This window comes from Peromyscus californicus, unplaced genomic scaffold, assembly GCF_007827085.1.
Source record: "Peromyscus californicus insignis strain IS unplaced genomic scaffold, ASM782708v3 Scaffold_14__1_contigs__length_90479793_seg_2, whole genome shotgun sequence".
NCBI lineage: Eukaryota > Metazoa > Chordata > Mammalia > Rodentia > Cricetidae > Peromyscus > Peromyscus californicus.
Genome location: NW_026294436.1, coordinates 50199086 through 50211846, shown reverse-complemented (window position 1 = coordinate 50211846; position 12761 = coordinate 50199086). Strand labels below are relative to the sequence as shown.

Sequence of the window (12761 nt, the reverse complement as noted above, 5' to 3'; positions counted from 1 at the left end):
TGATATACTGGGGTATGGACGGAAGCCCCTTGGGGGGGCGGGTAGTTAGATTCAAAGCCAGAGAAACATGGTTCTATCCTTTGTCCCATCCTTAAGTGACATGAACACTTGGCACTTCGTGTCTTAATTATCTGATTCCTTCAATCACATCATATCATTACCATCCTTATATTCTGCAAGCCTTGTCACAAACCACAATGTGAGGCTGTATTTTTAGAATGAGTTAATGGATGACCGAAAGGGGTGGGCAGAGAACACAAACTGACCTTTGATATTGGTAGCACAGTGAATATTGATATGTTTATTTTTTATTGTGAAGAAGAAGGTACAAGTGGCTAGGGATAGAGATATCATGGGAGAAAGAAAGACAGTGTCATCCCTGCAGAATTCACTTCCAAGCTCAGAGAAAAGGGAGATAGATCCTTCAGGACCAGTCCAGATAAGTGCCAGCAGTTCCCCCATGGCTTGTGGGGATACACCAGCCTTTCTAAGAATACTGGGCATGTTTCAAGCTGCTGATGACCCAAGATCCCTTCTCTTCTGGTCACTCTTGTCTCCCCAAGTTCCTAATCTGAGTCCCATCCTCTTATCTTTCAGTGTTTCTATCTTGAGACTGATTCTCACAGGTTCCCCTGGCCCTCATATTCATTTTCATTATTGGGTATGTTGACATATGTCTCTGAATCGAGGAAGTTCCTTCAGCCTAATGTCTCAGCTCGGTCTTCAAACCCTCCCACCTCCCCCTTTCACTTCCAAGTCACCTCTCTTCCATGGATCTTTACTTGGACTTCCAAGTACGTGTGGCTCCTGTGGAAGGAGAGAGTGGGTATGTTCCCTCAAGAGAGAGTATGCCTCCCCATCCCAGGTGAGGTCTCTGGATGTTGTCGCTCAAACAGACTTAACTGTAGAGCACCTTTATCTCACCTCTCTCAGCTCTCTCAGCTCTTCCTTTCTCTCTCTCTCTCCAAGTTCACTAAGCTGAATTTGACGCTCAAGTTATAGTGAGAACAGCAGCCAGACGTTGGCAGGTGCTCTGCGTGGCAGGCTGCAAGCATGCAGGCCCTGTATATGTGGTATGCAAGGAAGCCACCATCAGCAACTGGAGACGGTCGTTATGGAAAGTGTTGAAAGTGAGAAACATGACTTAATTGTGGATTTATTTATATGTGTAATCGTGGTGAGAAAGGCCCAGGCAGCCGACACTGAGGCTCCCATCTCAGGGAAAAAGGAAGAACTGCAGACGTTCTAATCAACACTAGCCTATATGACACGAAACCCCCGGGACGCCTGGCCCCTTGCCCGCTACCCGGATTTCTGTAGGTGGCAAATCTAAACATTTGCAAATTCGCAGTCATAATCGGTCATCCGGCACATTATGAACTTCCATTGGCGATCCCTGTGGGAGGAAAGCCAGAAGACGAATGTCAGTGAGAACAGAAAGAGTCGCTGCTGGGAAAAGCAGTGAAGGGCTTTGGCAGGATTTCAGAGCTGCGGGGATTCCTCACCTCATTTTCAATAGACTTTGCAATGAAGTCTCCAGAGTATCAACGGGTCTGTAAGGTTAGATGGCCCCTTGCCGGCTACAGACCATATGGAGGCTCTTATTGGGGGCTGGAGGTCGGTTCTCCATGGCTGAACCTCCAAGGTGCCTCCAGGATTTATGAGTTCATGGCTCAGAGTAAATGCATTTATTAGCATCATCTCCATTTCATTGTGAAGAATCTTCCTTCTAAAAAGATTTCCCTGCCAACACTTTCTTTCTCCCCAGTACTCTCCATGTGCTGGGATCCAGGAGATGCACTGTGTGTTTCCCCTTTAAAACCACATGTAAGGTGAGTGGGGATTACTCAAGACACAGAGTGAGAAAGAAAATGCCTGCTGTTCTTGCCTATTGGAAAGGGAACAGCCTATTTAAGTGGTGGGATGGATTTGAGAGGGCATAGAACTACTCCGTTTTGGAAAATATGGTGTGGATACATGCGTTTGCTAAGCTTAGTACCATGTTCTTTTTTCACCCACTTAATAGAAACGTAGGGAATATCTACAGCGCATAGCACTCCTGTGGTCTGATACTATTTAACAATGACAGCAACCATTGTCACTGTGAGGTCCCTAGCACATCCAGTGTGCCCGGCCCTGCACTAGATGCTCGAGGATGACTTGTACTCTCAATAATCCCCACAGTGACTCATTGTTTTGTGAAGAAATAGGCTCAGGGAGTAAGACTTGCTTTGAAGGATTACAAGTGATAGATGATGACATCAGATCTCAAGTGTGCTGGCCTCCAACCTCGGTCTTTCTCTTATACAACTCTGCTTCCATTGCCAGGGGCCTGTAATGTCACCAGAGGACACAGCTGTCATGCTCTTTGCATAATCCCAATAAAGTGTGGAACTGCTTTATCCATAGTCAACCAAGCAATTTCTTCCAAAGCATACGCTTTTCTCCTTCTCCCCTTTCAGTTTGCCTGGCTTCTTTCTAATTCAGTGTGTCCTAAACACTATGGCTGACAGTACCTGCATCTAGCTTCTGAATGGGAGGTGTGTGGGGATGACAACGCTAGTCTAGGTGGGGAATGAGGATGGTAAGCAAATAGCCCAAGGCCAGCTTCCTAAATCTGAGTCGGTTTTTTCCAGCTTGTCTATGCCGAGTCATTGGGGATAGCATTCTCCAGCACATCTTTGAGGGCCTGGGGGAATGAGCTGTGCATTGATATTTGTTCTTGCAAAATCATCCATAGAGGATCTGGCTTGCTTTAAATGATTAGCAAGCTGGTGCAGTGTGTGTTTTCCAAGAGAATGTAATTATCACAGCTAAGAAGGGAGTACCTATGCGTGAAGAAAATAAGAAAGACCTCGGGGCCAGGCATTTGTGTTGTTCATTTAAGGGGCAGTTAATAGATGCTAAGAGAAATTTAGACTTGGACTGAAAAGAATCAAGGGGTCCATCCAGGTTCTGTTTTCCCTCCCAAATAGTACCTTTCAACTAGGGGCTAAGTGGCTCCCATGGTATATTTGGCAATGACTGCAAAGAGTTTTGCTTATCACACTGAAGGTATCTTCCAGTGACACTTAGTGGGTAGGCCTAGTGCCTAGACTCACAGGACAGACACCTGCAACAAAGAATTATCTCACCCCGGGATGAGAAACTATTCCAGGAGGAGACTTCCATGAGTGAGTTGCATATGGAAGGGAAGACCTTGCTCTGACGGAATTTGTCCAGTGGGGTTGAGGGTGAGCATACCATCTTCAACAGAAATGAAGAAACGAAAGCTGTGCATCTTCAAACCACTGAATGTTGGTGACTACAGCAAAATTACATGGGCATGCTCGTTTTATTTTGTCTGGGAGGAGGAGGGATTCATTTGAAAACAGAGATACCCCGCATCTGAGTCTTCAGTGACTCTATACAATTTATGTAACTAATCATTTTCAAGCCAGCAAGAACTGGCCGTTTCAACTGCAAAAAAATTATTTATTTTACACCAATTTTGGGTGATATTCCTTCACTACAGTTTTCATTTCCTGTTATATTTATAACCCGAAAACTCAGAACCAATTTCCCCTTTAGCCTGGGGAATCTTCAGGAGCACTGGACACTGGTACTGTGTTCTGAACTTGGCAGCCATTGTGTTACTCAATGGTGTTAGAATTCCATGCTCTTTGAGTTCGTGGGTCTTTCTCTCTCTTCTTAAATATTTTGCTGTGTGCCACACCACTCATTTGTTTCTCCTCAGTGGCATGAGTTTATCCTAAGTACAATTCCCCTCTTAAACTGTAGCTTTAAGAAAATGGGTAACTAAGTTAAAACCCTATCTCAAACAAAAACAAGTTCCATATGAAAACTGAGACGTTCTCCTGTGGGGAAACAAGAATCTTTGTTTGTGGGGCCTGGAACACACAATGTGCTTTTCCAGAGCTATTTTATAGCTTTAAAATTTTTATTCCATACTAAATAAGTTAACAGCAGTTGAGTGAGATGCAACTTCAATGGAAAGCATATACACAAGAGACAAATGGCACTCGAATTGTTCAGTCTGTTAGCTAATGAGACTCTGCTGTCAGTTTTATTTGGTTTGCAAAACCCAAGTGGGGGATCTTCCTGGAATTCAGTTTCGTGTGACATTGTTATCACCTGATTAAAAGGAGTCGCATCAACTCTTAGCATCTGAATTTCTCCACGTTTTTTCATGTATGAATAGAGAACTAACCACAAGGTCCACATGAAGATCATGTCTACAGGAATTTTGAACCTTGTTTTCTTATTGTTTTGATGTATCTGGGAGAGGACCACAAAGGATTAATGGGAGAAGAGGGAAGGGGTAGAGGTGTGGGTGGGTGGGTTGGTGCTGTTTTTCTCCTTGTTACTCAAATCTTTTCATTAAAGATTCTTCATCATGGAATGACGTACTCCTTTTTCATTACTGGATATGATTAGTTTGATCACATGGTCTGCACATTAACGTCTGTCACAACATCTGTGTGCTGGAAACTAATGTCCAATGCAGTCGTATAACACTAAGTGGCACTAAGAGGTAAGGGTTGTGGGGCTGATTATGTCAAAAAGATGCTACTTTTGTCAAAGGTATTAGTTCCTTGGTAGGTAGGTTCAGTGCAGCTGTTTTATTTATCCCTTGTCCCTTGCTGTGTGGGGACACAGTGAGAGGTTCCATCTTTGAAGAAAAGAGTGTTCCTCATCACATGTCTGCTCCTTCCTTGATCCTGAATTTCCCAGCCTCTGGGACTGTGAGCAATAGATTTCTGGTTTTTATAAATTATCCAGTCCCAGGTGTTGTGTTCTAGCAGACTGAACATAACGAGAGAATGGATTTTATGTGTTCTTCCTTGTCAGTCTCCTCCTCTGCTTTTCTATCCCCCTTCCTACAGTTCTACGTGGGGAACGCACAGAGCCACAGGACTAAGAGAGTCCAATTTGACAGTGAATACTCTTTCCATCTTTCCAACCTGTTCTTGACATGTCAAGTGCCTTCTGAAGTTGAGTGAGGAATTGCTCAGAACAACAAGGGATGCTGATATCAAGTTTGGGACTCTGCTGTGGAGTAGGCTGGTATCTGTCCTCCTTGGAAAGGTCACACTGCCTAGTGCGGCAGGTTCCTGAGGACTCTCACTTCTCAGGCTCCTGCTACCTAACCAAACCCACAGTTAATCCTTGACTAAGTAGGACACTAACACATGGAGGTCAGTTGGTAAAAATACCCACAGTCAGGATCTCAGCAAGGAAGGAATCCACACAGCTCTAACCCGGAGTGTACTGGAAAAGGGTGACCCTCCTCACCTTTCCACTGCAGAGAAAGTGGTTGTTGCTCCTCGGATGTAGTAGTCATAGTTATAGGAAATCATGTCCATTTCTTCCCCATAGTGGCCTGGATATTCTGTTGTCAGCCTGTGTGGAGAGACAAAGGGCTGGAGCAAACAGAAGGCTAACTTGAAGAAGAGGGAAAGATCTTAGGAAATCTGAGCTGGAGTTAAAGATGGTTTCTGTCAAACCCAAATGATAGACGTCTTCCATTCCTCACCTTCCTTTCCCTAGCCATTGGACTGTACATTAAGCACATGAAGGAACAGCAACTAGAACTGAAATACATGCAGAAGACTCTCAGTCTTTGAAGACATGCTGAATTATCTCCATTCTCTTCAAGGCAGCCTGTTTCAAATTGGATCATGACTCATTATTGGATCATAAAATCAATTGAACTTATTATGACTAGTTCTCTAATAGTTTATATTGATTGTCAGCTTGAAAGAGTCTAGAGTCATAATGGAGACAAACCTCTGGGCTTGTCTGTAAGGGAATTTTCTAGATTGGGTTAATTGGGTAGGAAGAACCACCCTAAATGTAGACAGTGCCATTTCATGGGCTGGAGTCTTGAACTAAATAAAATAGTGAAAACAAGCTGACATCAGTATTCATCACTCTGCTTTCTGACTGGATACAGTCTGGAGCTGCCTCCACCTCCAGATGCCATGACTTCTCTGCCCTGATGGACTGAACCCTGGCACTGTGAGCAAAGAGCAAACCTTTCCCTCCTTAAGCTGCTTTGGTCATATATTTTATTATAGCAATGAGAAAAATAACTGATAGATGGGCATAAAAAAGAATACAACAGAAAGTATCCGGTCACCCTGCAACAGAGTTTGTGTGTGAAAACTTTATATATATATATATATATATATATATATAGATAGATAGATAGATAGATAGATAGATAGATATAGATATAGATATAGATAGATATAGATGTAGATAGATATAGATATAGATAGATAGATATAGATAGATATAGATATAGATTATGTGTATATATTATGTGATAGTTTAACACACATTTCTTATCATGACTAATAATAGTAATCGTGTTTGAAATACCTGGCTAAAATGTGAGCTTTGCAAAGGTATAGCTCTGTTCATCGCCATTGTTTCCTTGGCAGCTCAAAGAGTTCTGGCTACCATGCAAATATTTTTTGAATAAATAAATGGCTTTGGGAGAGTAATTTCATTGGTTTCCTGATCTATTGAACATGAAAGCTGTCTTAGACATTTTCACTGCAATTAGTGAAAGTCTGTGTGATATAATTATGCGAGGCAGGTGTGGAATCATTAGATAATATTCTTCTCCTCCTCGGCCAGCATCAGCACCTCCACTCCCTTTTCTGATTCTTCCTTTTTTATTCTCAAAGATTGAGTCTATCCTAGGACAAATTTGGACTCCCCTGGTTCTCATAAAGATTTGACACTGGGATTCTTCAGGACCAAAATAGGTCCTTTTAGCATAAAAAAAAAAGGCACCAGTGTCTTTCTTGAGACAGGTCTCATGTAGCGTAGGCAAGCCTTGAACTCACTATGTAGCTAGGGTAACTTTCAACTCCTGATATTTCTGCCTTTACCTCCCAAGGGCCAAGATTACACACACGCACCACCACTCCTGGATTCCATCTGTATCCCCAAGGATGCTCAGGAAACAGCTAATTTGTGAGGGTCAGTAATCCTATTGGATTTGGGTCTGCCAGGCCATTGTGTATTGAAGATAGGAAGATCTGCAGTCTCATGGCCTTTCTATTAAAACTATAAGGATTTTCACAATATCCCGACTTACGAATTAGAAGGACTGATGGAAAGGTCTACAAGGAGTGCTTAGGTATCTCGGGGCCAAGGTTAGCCCAAGGTAAGTGGGGCCTAGAATTCCAAATTCTCTCTTTGGGCTTTTCCTAGTCATTCCTTTGCCTGCACGGCTCACTCCCTTCTGTGCCTTGTCTTTTTTGAAGATATCACTAGGCCATCTTAGATACCAAGCCTGTCCCAGCATGCATGTTTACTTGGTATGTTCACAAAGGGAAAATTTCAAATCTCTTTTGTGCTTGTCAAGAGACCCTGAAACAACCCTTCTTTTGTCTAACAACAACAACAACAAAAATCTAGCAAAGTGCTTCGTAGAAGGACCTAATCAGGCCTCCTTTGGATCCCACAGGCTTGTGGTCTAAGGATTCAGTTTACCTGGAGAAAGAGGGGGCTGTTGAGAACATGCACAATGTAAGTAGGATTTTGAGAGTGTTTCCCTTATGTCATAAAACATCTTCTAGAACTTTAAAAGGCAGCATTTGGACACAATGCATAAAACTTAGTGACCATGCATTTTTATTTCTGCTACAGCAATGTTGCATTAGCCTATGCCTCATTGCCGGAACTGGTTGGATGTTGTCTCTATTGACCCTCTGCTCTGTCTTCAGATCACTTGGATAGTTAAAAACATTTGGGATAAAGTGGGAAAGAGAAACTTGCATTTAAGATAAACACCAAAAAATCTTGAGTTCCAGAGGGACAAATAGTTCCCTGATGCTTTCTCTAGGGAAGATTCATTATTCACTGTGTCGTGAACATTGGGGTCTTCTGCTCAGGTGGGCAGGTTTTTCTAGGAAGCCTCTCCTGTGGTGGCAGAGTCTGCTGTCCAGTCAATCTCTAGAATTTCCTGGAGAAGGTGAGGTGTGCGGCATTGGTATAGTTCCATCTTAGTCCCAGCTTGGTTTAGCTTTGATTTTTAGTTGTGGTTTGTTTTTATTTTCATCATAAAATCAGGAGATCAAGTTTCTATTTTCTTCCAGAACCTTGGATTAGGGGAATGGTGAAGGAGGCTGGAAACTAAAAATATGGAAGTAGAAGAAGACTCAGTCATTGGTAGATTGTGAACCAAACACTACCTACACCAAGAATTTCTGTTTTAATTCAGCCTAGGAGTCCATATTTTTAGTTCAATAAGTCTATGTTCATCTATTTCTTACCGACATCACACATACACACACAATGTCCTAATGAATAAAAGGAGCCCTGGTAACAGCTCTTCTGGGAGATAAAAGGCTTTAACCTGACAGAGCTAGAACTGAGACCAAGTTTACATACTTTTCAGAAAGTTTAAAAGAGGCCAAAGGAAACAGGATGATCATGTTTTATTGGATGTGGGGTTGGCTTTCTTGCAGGTGGGAGAGGATTCAGTGTGGTTTCAGCTTTCTTGTGAATTACTATGTAGTTTCAGACAGCTTTTTGGCAAAGTCCCTCACACAGAGCATTGCCACACATTCCTAGCCCAGCTAAAATGATCCATTAAGTCTGAGGCTTGGCAAGATGAAGGGGAGGACAATATATTAAAGAAATGAGTTTATTTTAAAAGTATTTCTGAGCAATATGGGGACCATGTTTACTCGCTTTCAGTTAAAAAAATCACTGTATGTATGTGTATGCATGTGTGTATGTGCATTGTGTGTGTGCATGTGTGTATATGCATTGTGTGTGTGTGTGTGTGCATTGTGTGTATGTGCATGTGTGTGTGTGCATGTGTGTATATGGATTGTGTGTGTATGCATGTGTACCCACATGACTGGGTATACACTCAATTTCCCTACCACTTTCAGTAAGTATCTATTGGGGTACATTTTCTCGCTTCTTGTTCCAAAGCTTAGAGAACTTGATATCTTACACCTTGTACAACTTCTTGTGTCAGATAGGAATGAACAGAATGGAGAGAAATTAAATGATATCTTAATTATGAGCAGAAAATTAGATTGAACTGAAGAAAGATTGACATAGGACTTTCGCATCCACGATACTTCAGTCACTGAAATTGTCAACAGATGCAATTGGACTCAATGAACATTTGCTGACTGCATCATCGGATGACGGACATGGAGAGCTCTTTGAAGCATCGCTGGTACATGGCACCATACACATCTTTTATGAGCTGGTGTTCACGGGGATAGAGACATCCAACAAGTTTAGACCTGATGTGTCAGGATTGGCTTACACTTTACAGTTAGATCAAAGCAGATGATAGTTTCTGACAGGTGAGTCACTGGGAACTTTCTTAAATATCCCAGTTTATTTGTGCTCAAGTCACTTGCATAATGCTTTCCTAGGCACACAGTAAGGACTGAGGATACTCCAGGGTAGGTGACTTTGTTAGTGCCCTAACATTCTTTTTTTTTTATTTTTTTTTAAGATTTATTTATTTATTTTGTATACAGCATGTACGACTACAGGTCAGAAGAGGGCACCAGATCTCATTACAGATGGTTGTGAGCCACCATGTGGTTGCTGAGAATTGAACTCAGAACCTCTGGAAGAGCAGTCAGTGGTCTTAACCTCTGAGCCATCTCTCCAGCCCATGCCCTAACATTCTTAATACATGCTATATCAGAACTTGTTTCAACTATTTTTGCAAAGACAGAAATGATAAAACCCAAATGGACTTCTGTGAAAAAAAAATAAAAATAAAAAGACGCTGGCAAAGAAGCCATGTCCTCTGCAGTCACAAAAGTGTCCTTCTTTGTGTAGACAGGCTGGATTCTGGGGACTTGGGCTGGGACAAGGAACATCAAATGTTCATGTCTGTCCTCTGTGGCATTTGGGGGTTTCTATTTCAAACAGTTCAGCTACGTATCACCGCACAGGCAAAGCATAGTTCCCGGGATGTCTGCGACTTAAATTAGAAGGGGGGAAGTCCCTGAACTTTTTTCAAATTGCTCATTTGGAAGTGAGCCTCCAGCTCTTGCTTTAAGCCCAGGCAGGGCCGGTCAGCGGTCACATTCGTTTTGATTACTGTTGACTGTCACCAGCCATATTATCTATCCCCTGGCTACCCTGGCCTGCACATCAGCAAGGACAGCTTCTCCCTCTCTCTAAATAAGCCCCTCCCCCTCGCCCTCGTCTTTTGTGTCTGCCTAGTGCCTGATCTGTGTTCGTATTTTCTTCCTGTGTTGAGAGGTAGGTAGCTGTGCACTATGCAAATAACACGGGATATGGTGGTAGCTGGACCTCTTTGAATCAAGCTCACTCCTTTAAAGAAAGTCACAACATCTGTACCTCAGTTTCTCCATGAGCACAGCGAAGATATAATAAATAAGGCAATAGAATCATACACTGTTAAGAACTTCTCCCAAATCTGTTCATTGTAGTTACGTTATATCCACTCGCCTTTGGTAACGGACTGTTTAAATGAATAAAGAAATGATGGCAGGTTCTAGAGTCCTGTAGATAGAAGTGGACTTATCTGTAATCCAGAGGTTTGCTTTGTTCTAAGGCGCTCACAGCTTGGGTGAACTGATACTCAGACAATCAGCTGCATCTCTGAAATGTCTGTCTTTGAAGTCTGAACACAGGGGAGGCATCTCCGATATGTAGGCAGCAAATAGACATCTACGTTATAAACAGGGGTCAGTAACTGTGGCAGCGACCGCAGCTGATGAAAGGGACAATTGATTTTGCTCAAGCTCAGAGGAGCTGTGTGCAGTCTGCCAGACTGAGTGTGTGCAGTGTGAGGAGCTGCTTGTTGGAGGAGTACAGGCACATCCAAACTCAGTGTGCACTCACTTAAAAGGTAACATTCTGGTTAGTTTTCTCGAGCTCTGGGTACCTCCACCTCTGCAATTATAGCTCCTAGCTCACTCAGGGCAATCAGTGTGGAAACTCCCCTTTTCACCAGGCCTCTGGGCCAGGTGTTACAGGAGGCCATTCAATCAGGGTGGAATGACAGACTCCCAGATGGAAGGAAGGCCTATAAGCTCATTCCTGACTTGAACACAGCATCATAGGAATGGTCTTGCCAACAATCCTCATCTTGTGTTAATACCTGAACAACAGGACGTGAGTTTACTATTCTCTTAGCCTGGATCATTCACAGTGGAAGGGAGGAGACAAATGCTCTCCTTAACTGAATTTTGTTGTTGTGAACTAGAGATGCCCAGGAATTTAGCGAAGCTACTCTCTGCCTTACAACACGAGGCGTGGAGGCCATGCTGGAGAATGCTGAGTCTGATTGCGATGGGAAGCCAGGCTGAAAGGCAACGTAAAGGTCATTTAAACATGTGACCTTGTCCAAATAAATCACTCAACAAACCTATTGGACAGCCAGAGTTCCAGAGAAGAATCATTTAAAAAAAAATTAGTTGCTCAGTTCAAAACCCTCCATTCCCAGGCTGCATAGTCCCCACCCTGCTGACAGACTGGCTGGGATGTGACCTGCAGCAGCTGGAGCCGCTTGAGGACAGGGGATGGATGCATAAGGTCTCTGAAGGTTTGTGGCTCCTTCGGTGACATGTGTTTGTTGTTTGCAGACCATTGGACTATGAATTTGGATTCTTCTATCTAAATAAAAATGTGTTCCATTTATATATTCAACCAGTCCAGTGGGAACTGATTAGTAACGGCATGTCTGCATCTAACAGGAATTCACTTTCTTGCCAGGTTTTACTGATGCTGTGATATCCAAGGAGACACTGCTCAGGCTGAAATCAGAACAGTAACTTGGTTCCCACCAAACAAATAAATCCCGCACGCATCTGGGAATTGGTAATAATTTTTTTTTCTCTAGTTCAGCATGATGATATTTCTGAGTCTCTAAATGTTTGGAAGTGCAGAGATGACAGCCATTCACTTGACAAACTTCACATGTATGCTGTAGGGAGCTCTTTAAAGTCGAAGGGGAGCCGGCTGTAGTGGAGCATGCCTGTGATCCCAGAGCTCTCAGGACATTGAGGCTGGAAACGTCTACTGAACATTTGAGGAAATCTTTTTTTTTTTTTTTTTTGGTTTTTCAAGACAGGGTTTCTCTGTCTTGAAACTCTTGAGCCTGTCCTGGAACTCTGTAGCCCAGGCTGGCCTCGAACTCACAGAGATCTGCCTCCAAGTGCGCCACCACCGCCCGGCCAAGGAAATCTTGATCTACAAACAAAGTAAGTTCCAGACCAGCCAGGGATGCATAGAGCATGGGTCAAACAAGCACACAGGGACTGGAGAGAGATGTCTCAGTGACTCCAAGTACCCACTGTTCTTGAAGATGACCAGAGTTCAATTCCAAGAGCCCACACAGGATGGCTTACAGCCTCCTAGAACTCCAGATCTGAGGGAGCTAACGGTCTCTGAATTCCATGAGTGCCTGGACACTCATGTGCACAAGCACACACAAGCACACACACACACACACACACACACACACACACACACGCACACAAGCACAAGCACACACACACACACACACACACACACACACACACACACACACACACACACACACACACACGAAATGAAATAAATCTTTAAAACAAACAACAATGGAAACAAAGTAGGAGGAAAGGTCCATCCCTTCATGTGTCTAGTTCTGCCGTTTAATTCAAGTCAGTGAAAGTGATGTAAGAGCAGTTTTCAGATGCAGGGATCACCAGCATTTCACTGCAGGGTGGTAGAACATAGTTGTCAAT

The 12761-nt window shown here is 43.1% G+C and overlaps 1 protein-coding gene across 1 annotated transcript in view; it reads right to left on the bottom strand.

Moving 5' to 3' along the window:
* Positions 1-607: 607 nt before the first annotated feature.
* The window catches only part of Dpt (dermatopontin), a 28647-nt gene continuing 16493 nt past the window's right edge, over positions 608-12761 (bottom strand). The window contains exons 3-4 of the mRNA XM_052736607.1: positions 5296-5403; positions 608-1396 (exon numbers count right to left, since the gene is read on the bottom strand). Coding sequence (XP_052592567.1) covers positions 1330-1396; positions 5296-5403 — 175 coding nt within the window. The 3' untranslated portion in view covers positions 608-1329. The remainder of the gene's footprint in view (positions 1397-5295; positions 5404-12761) is intronic.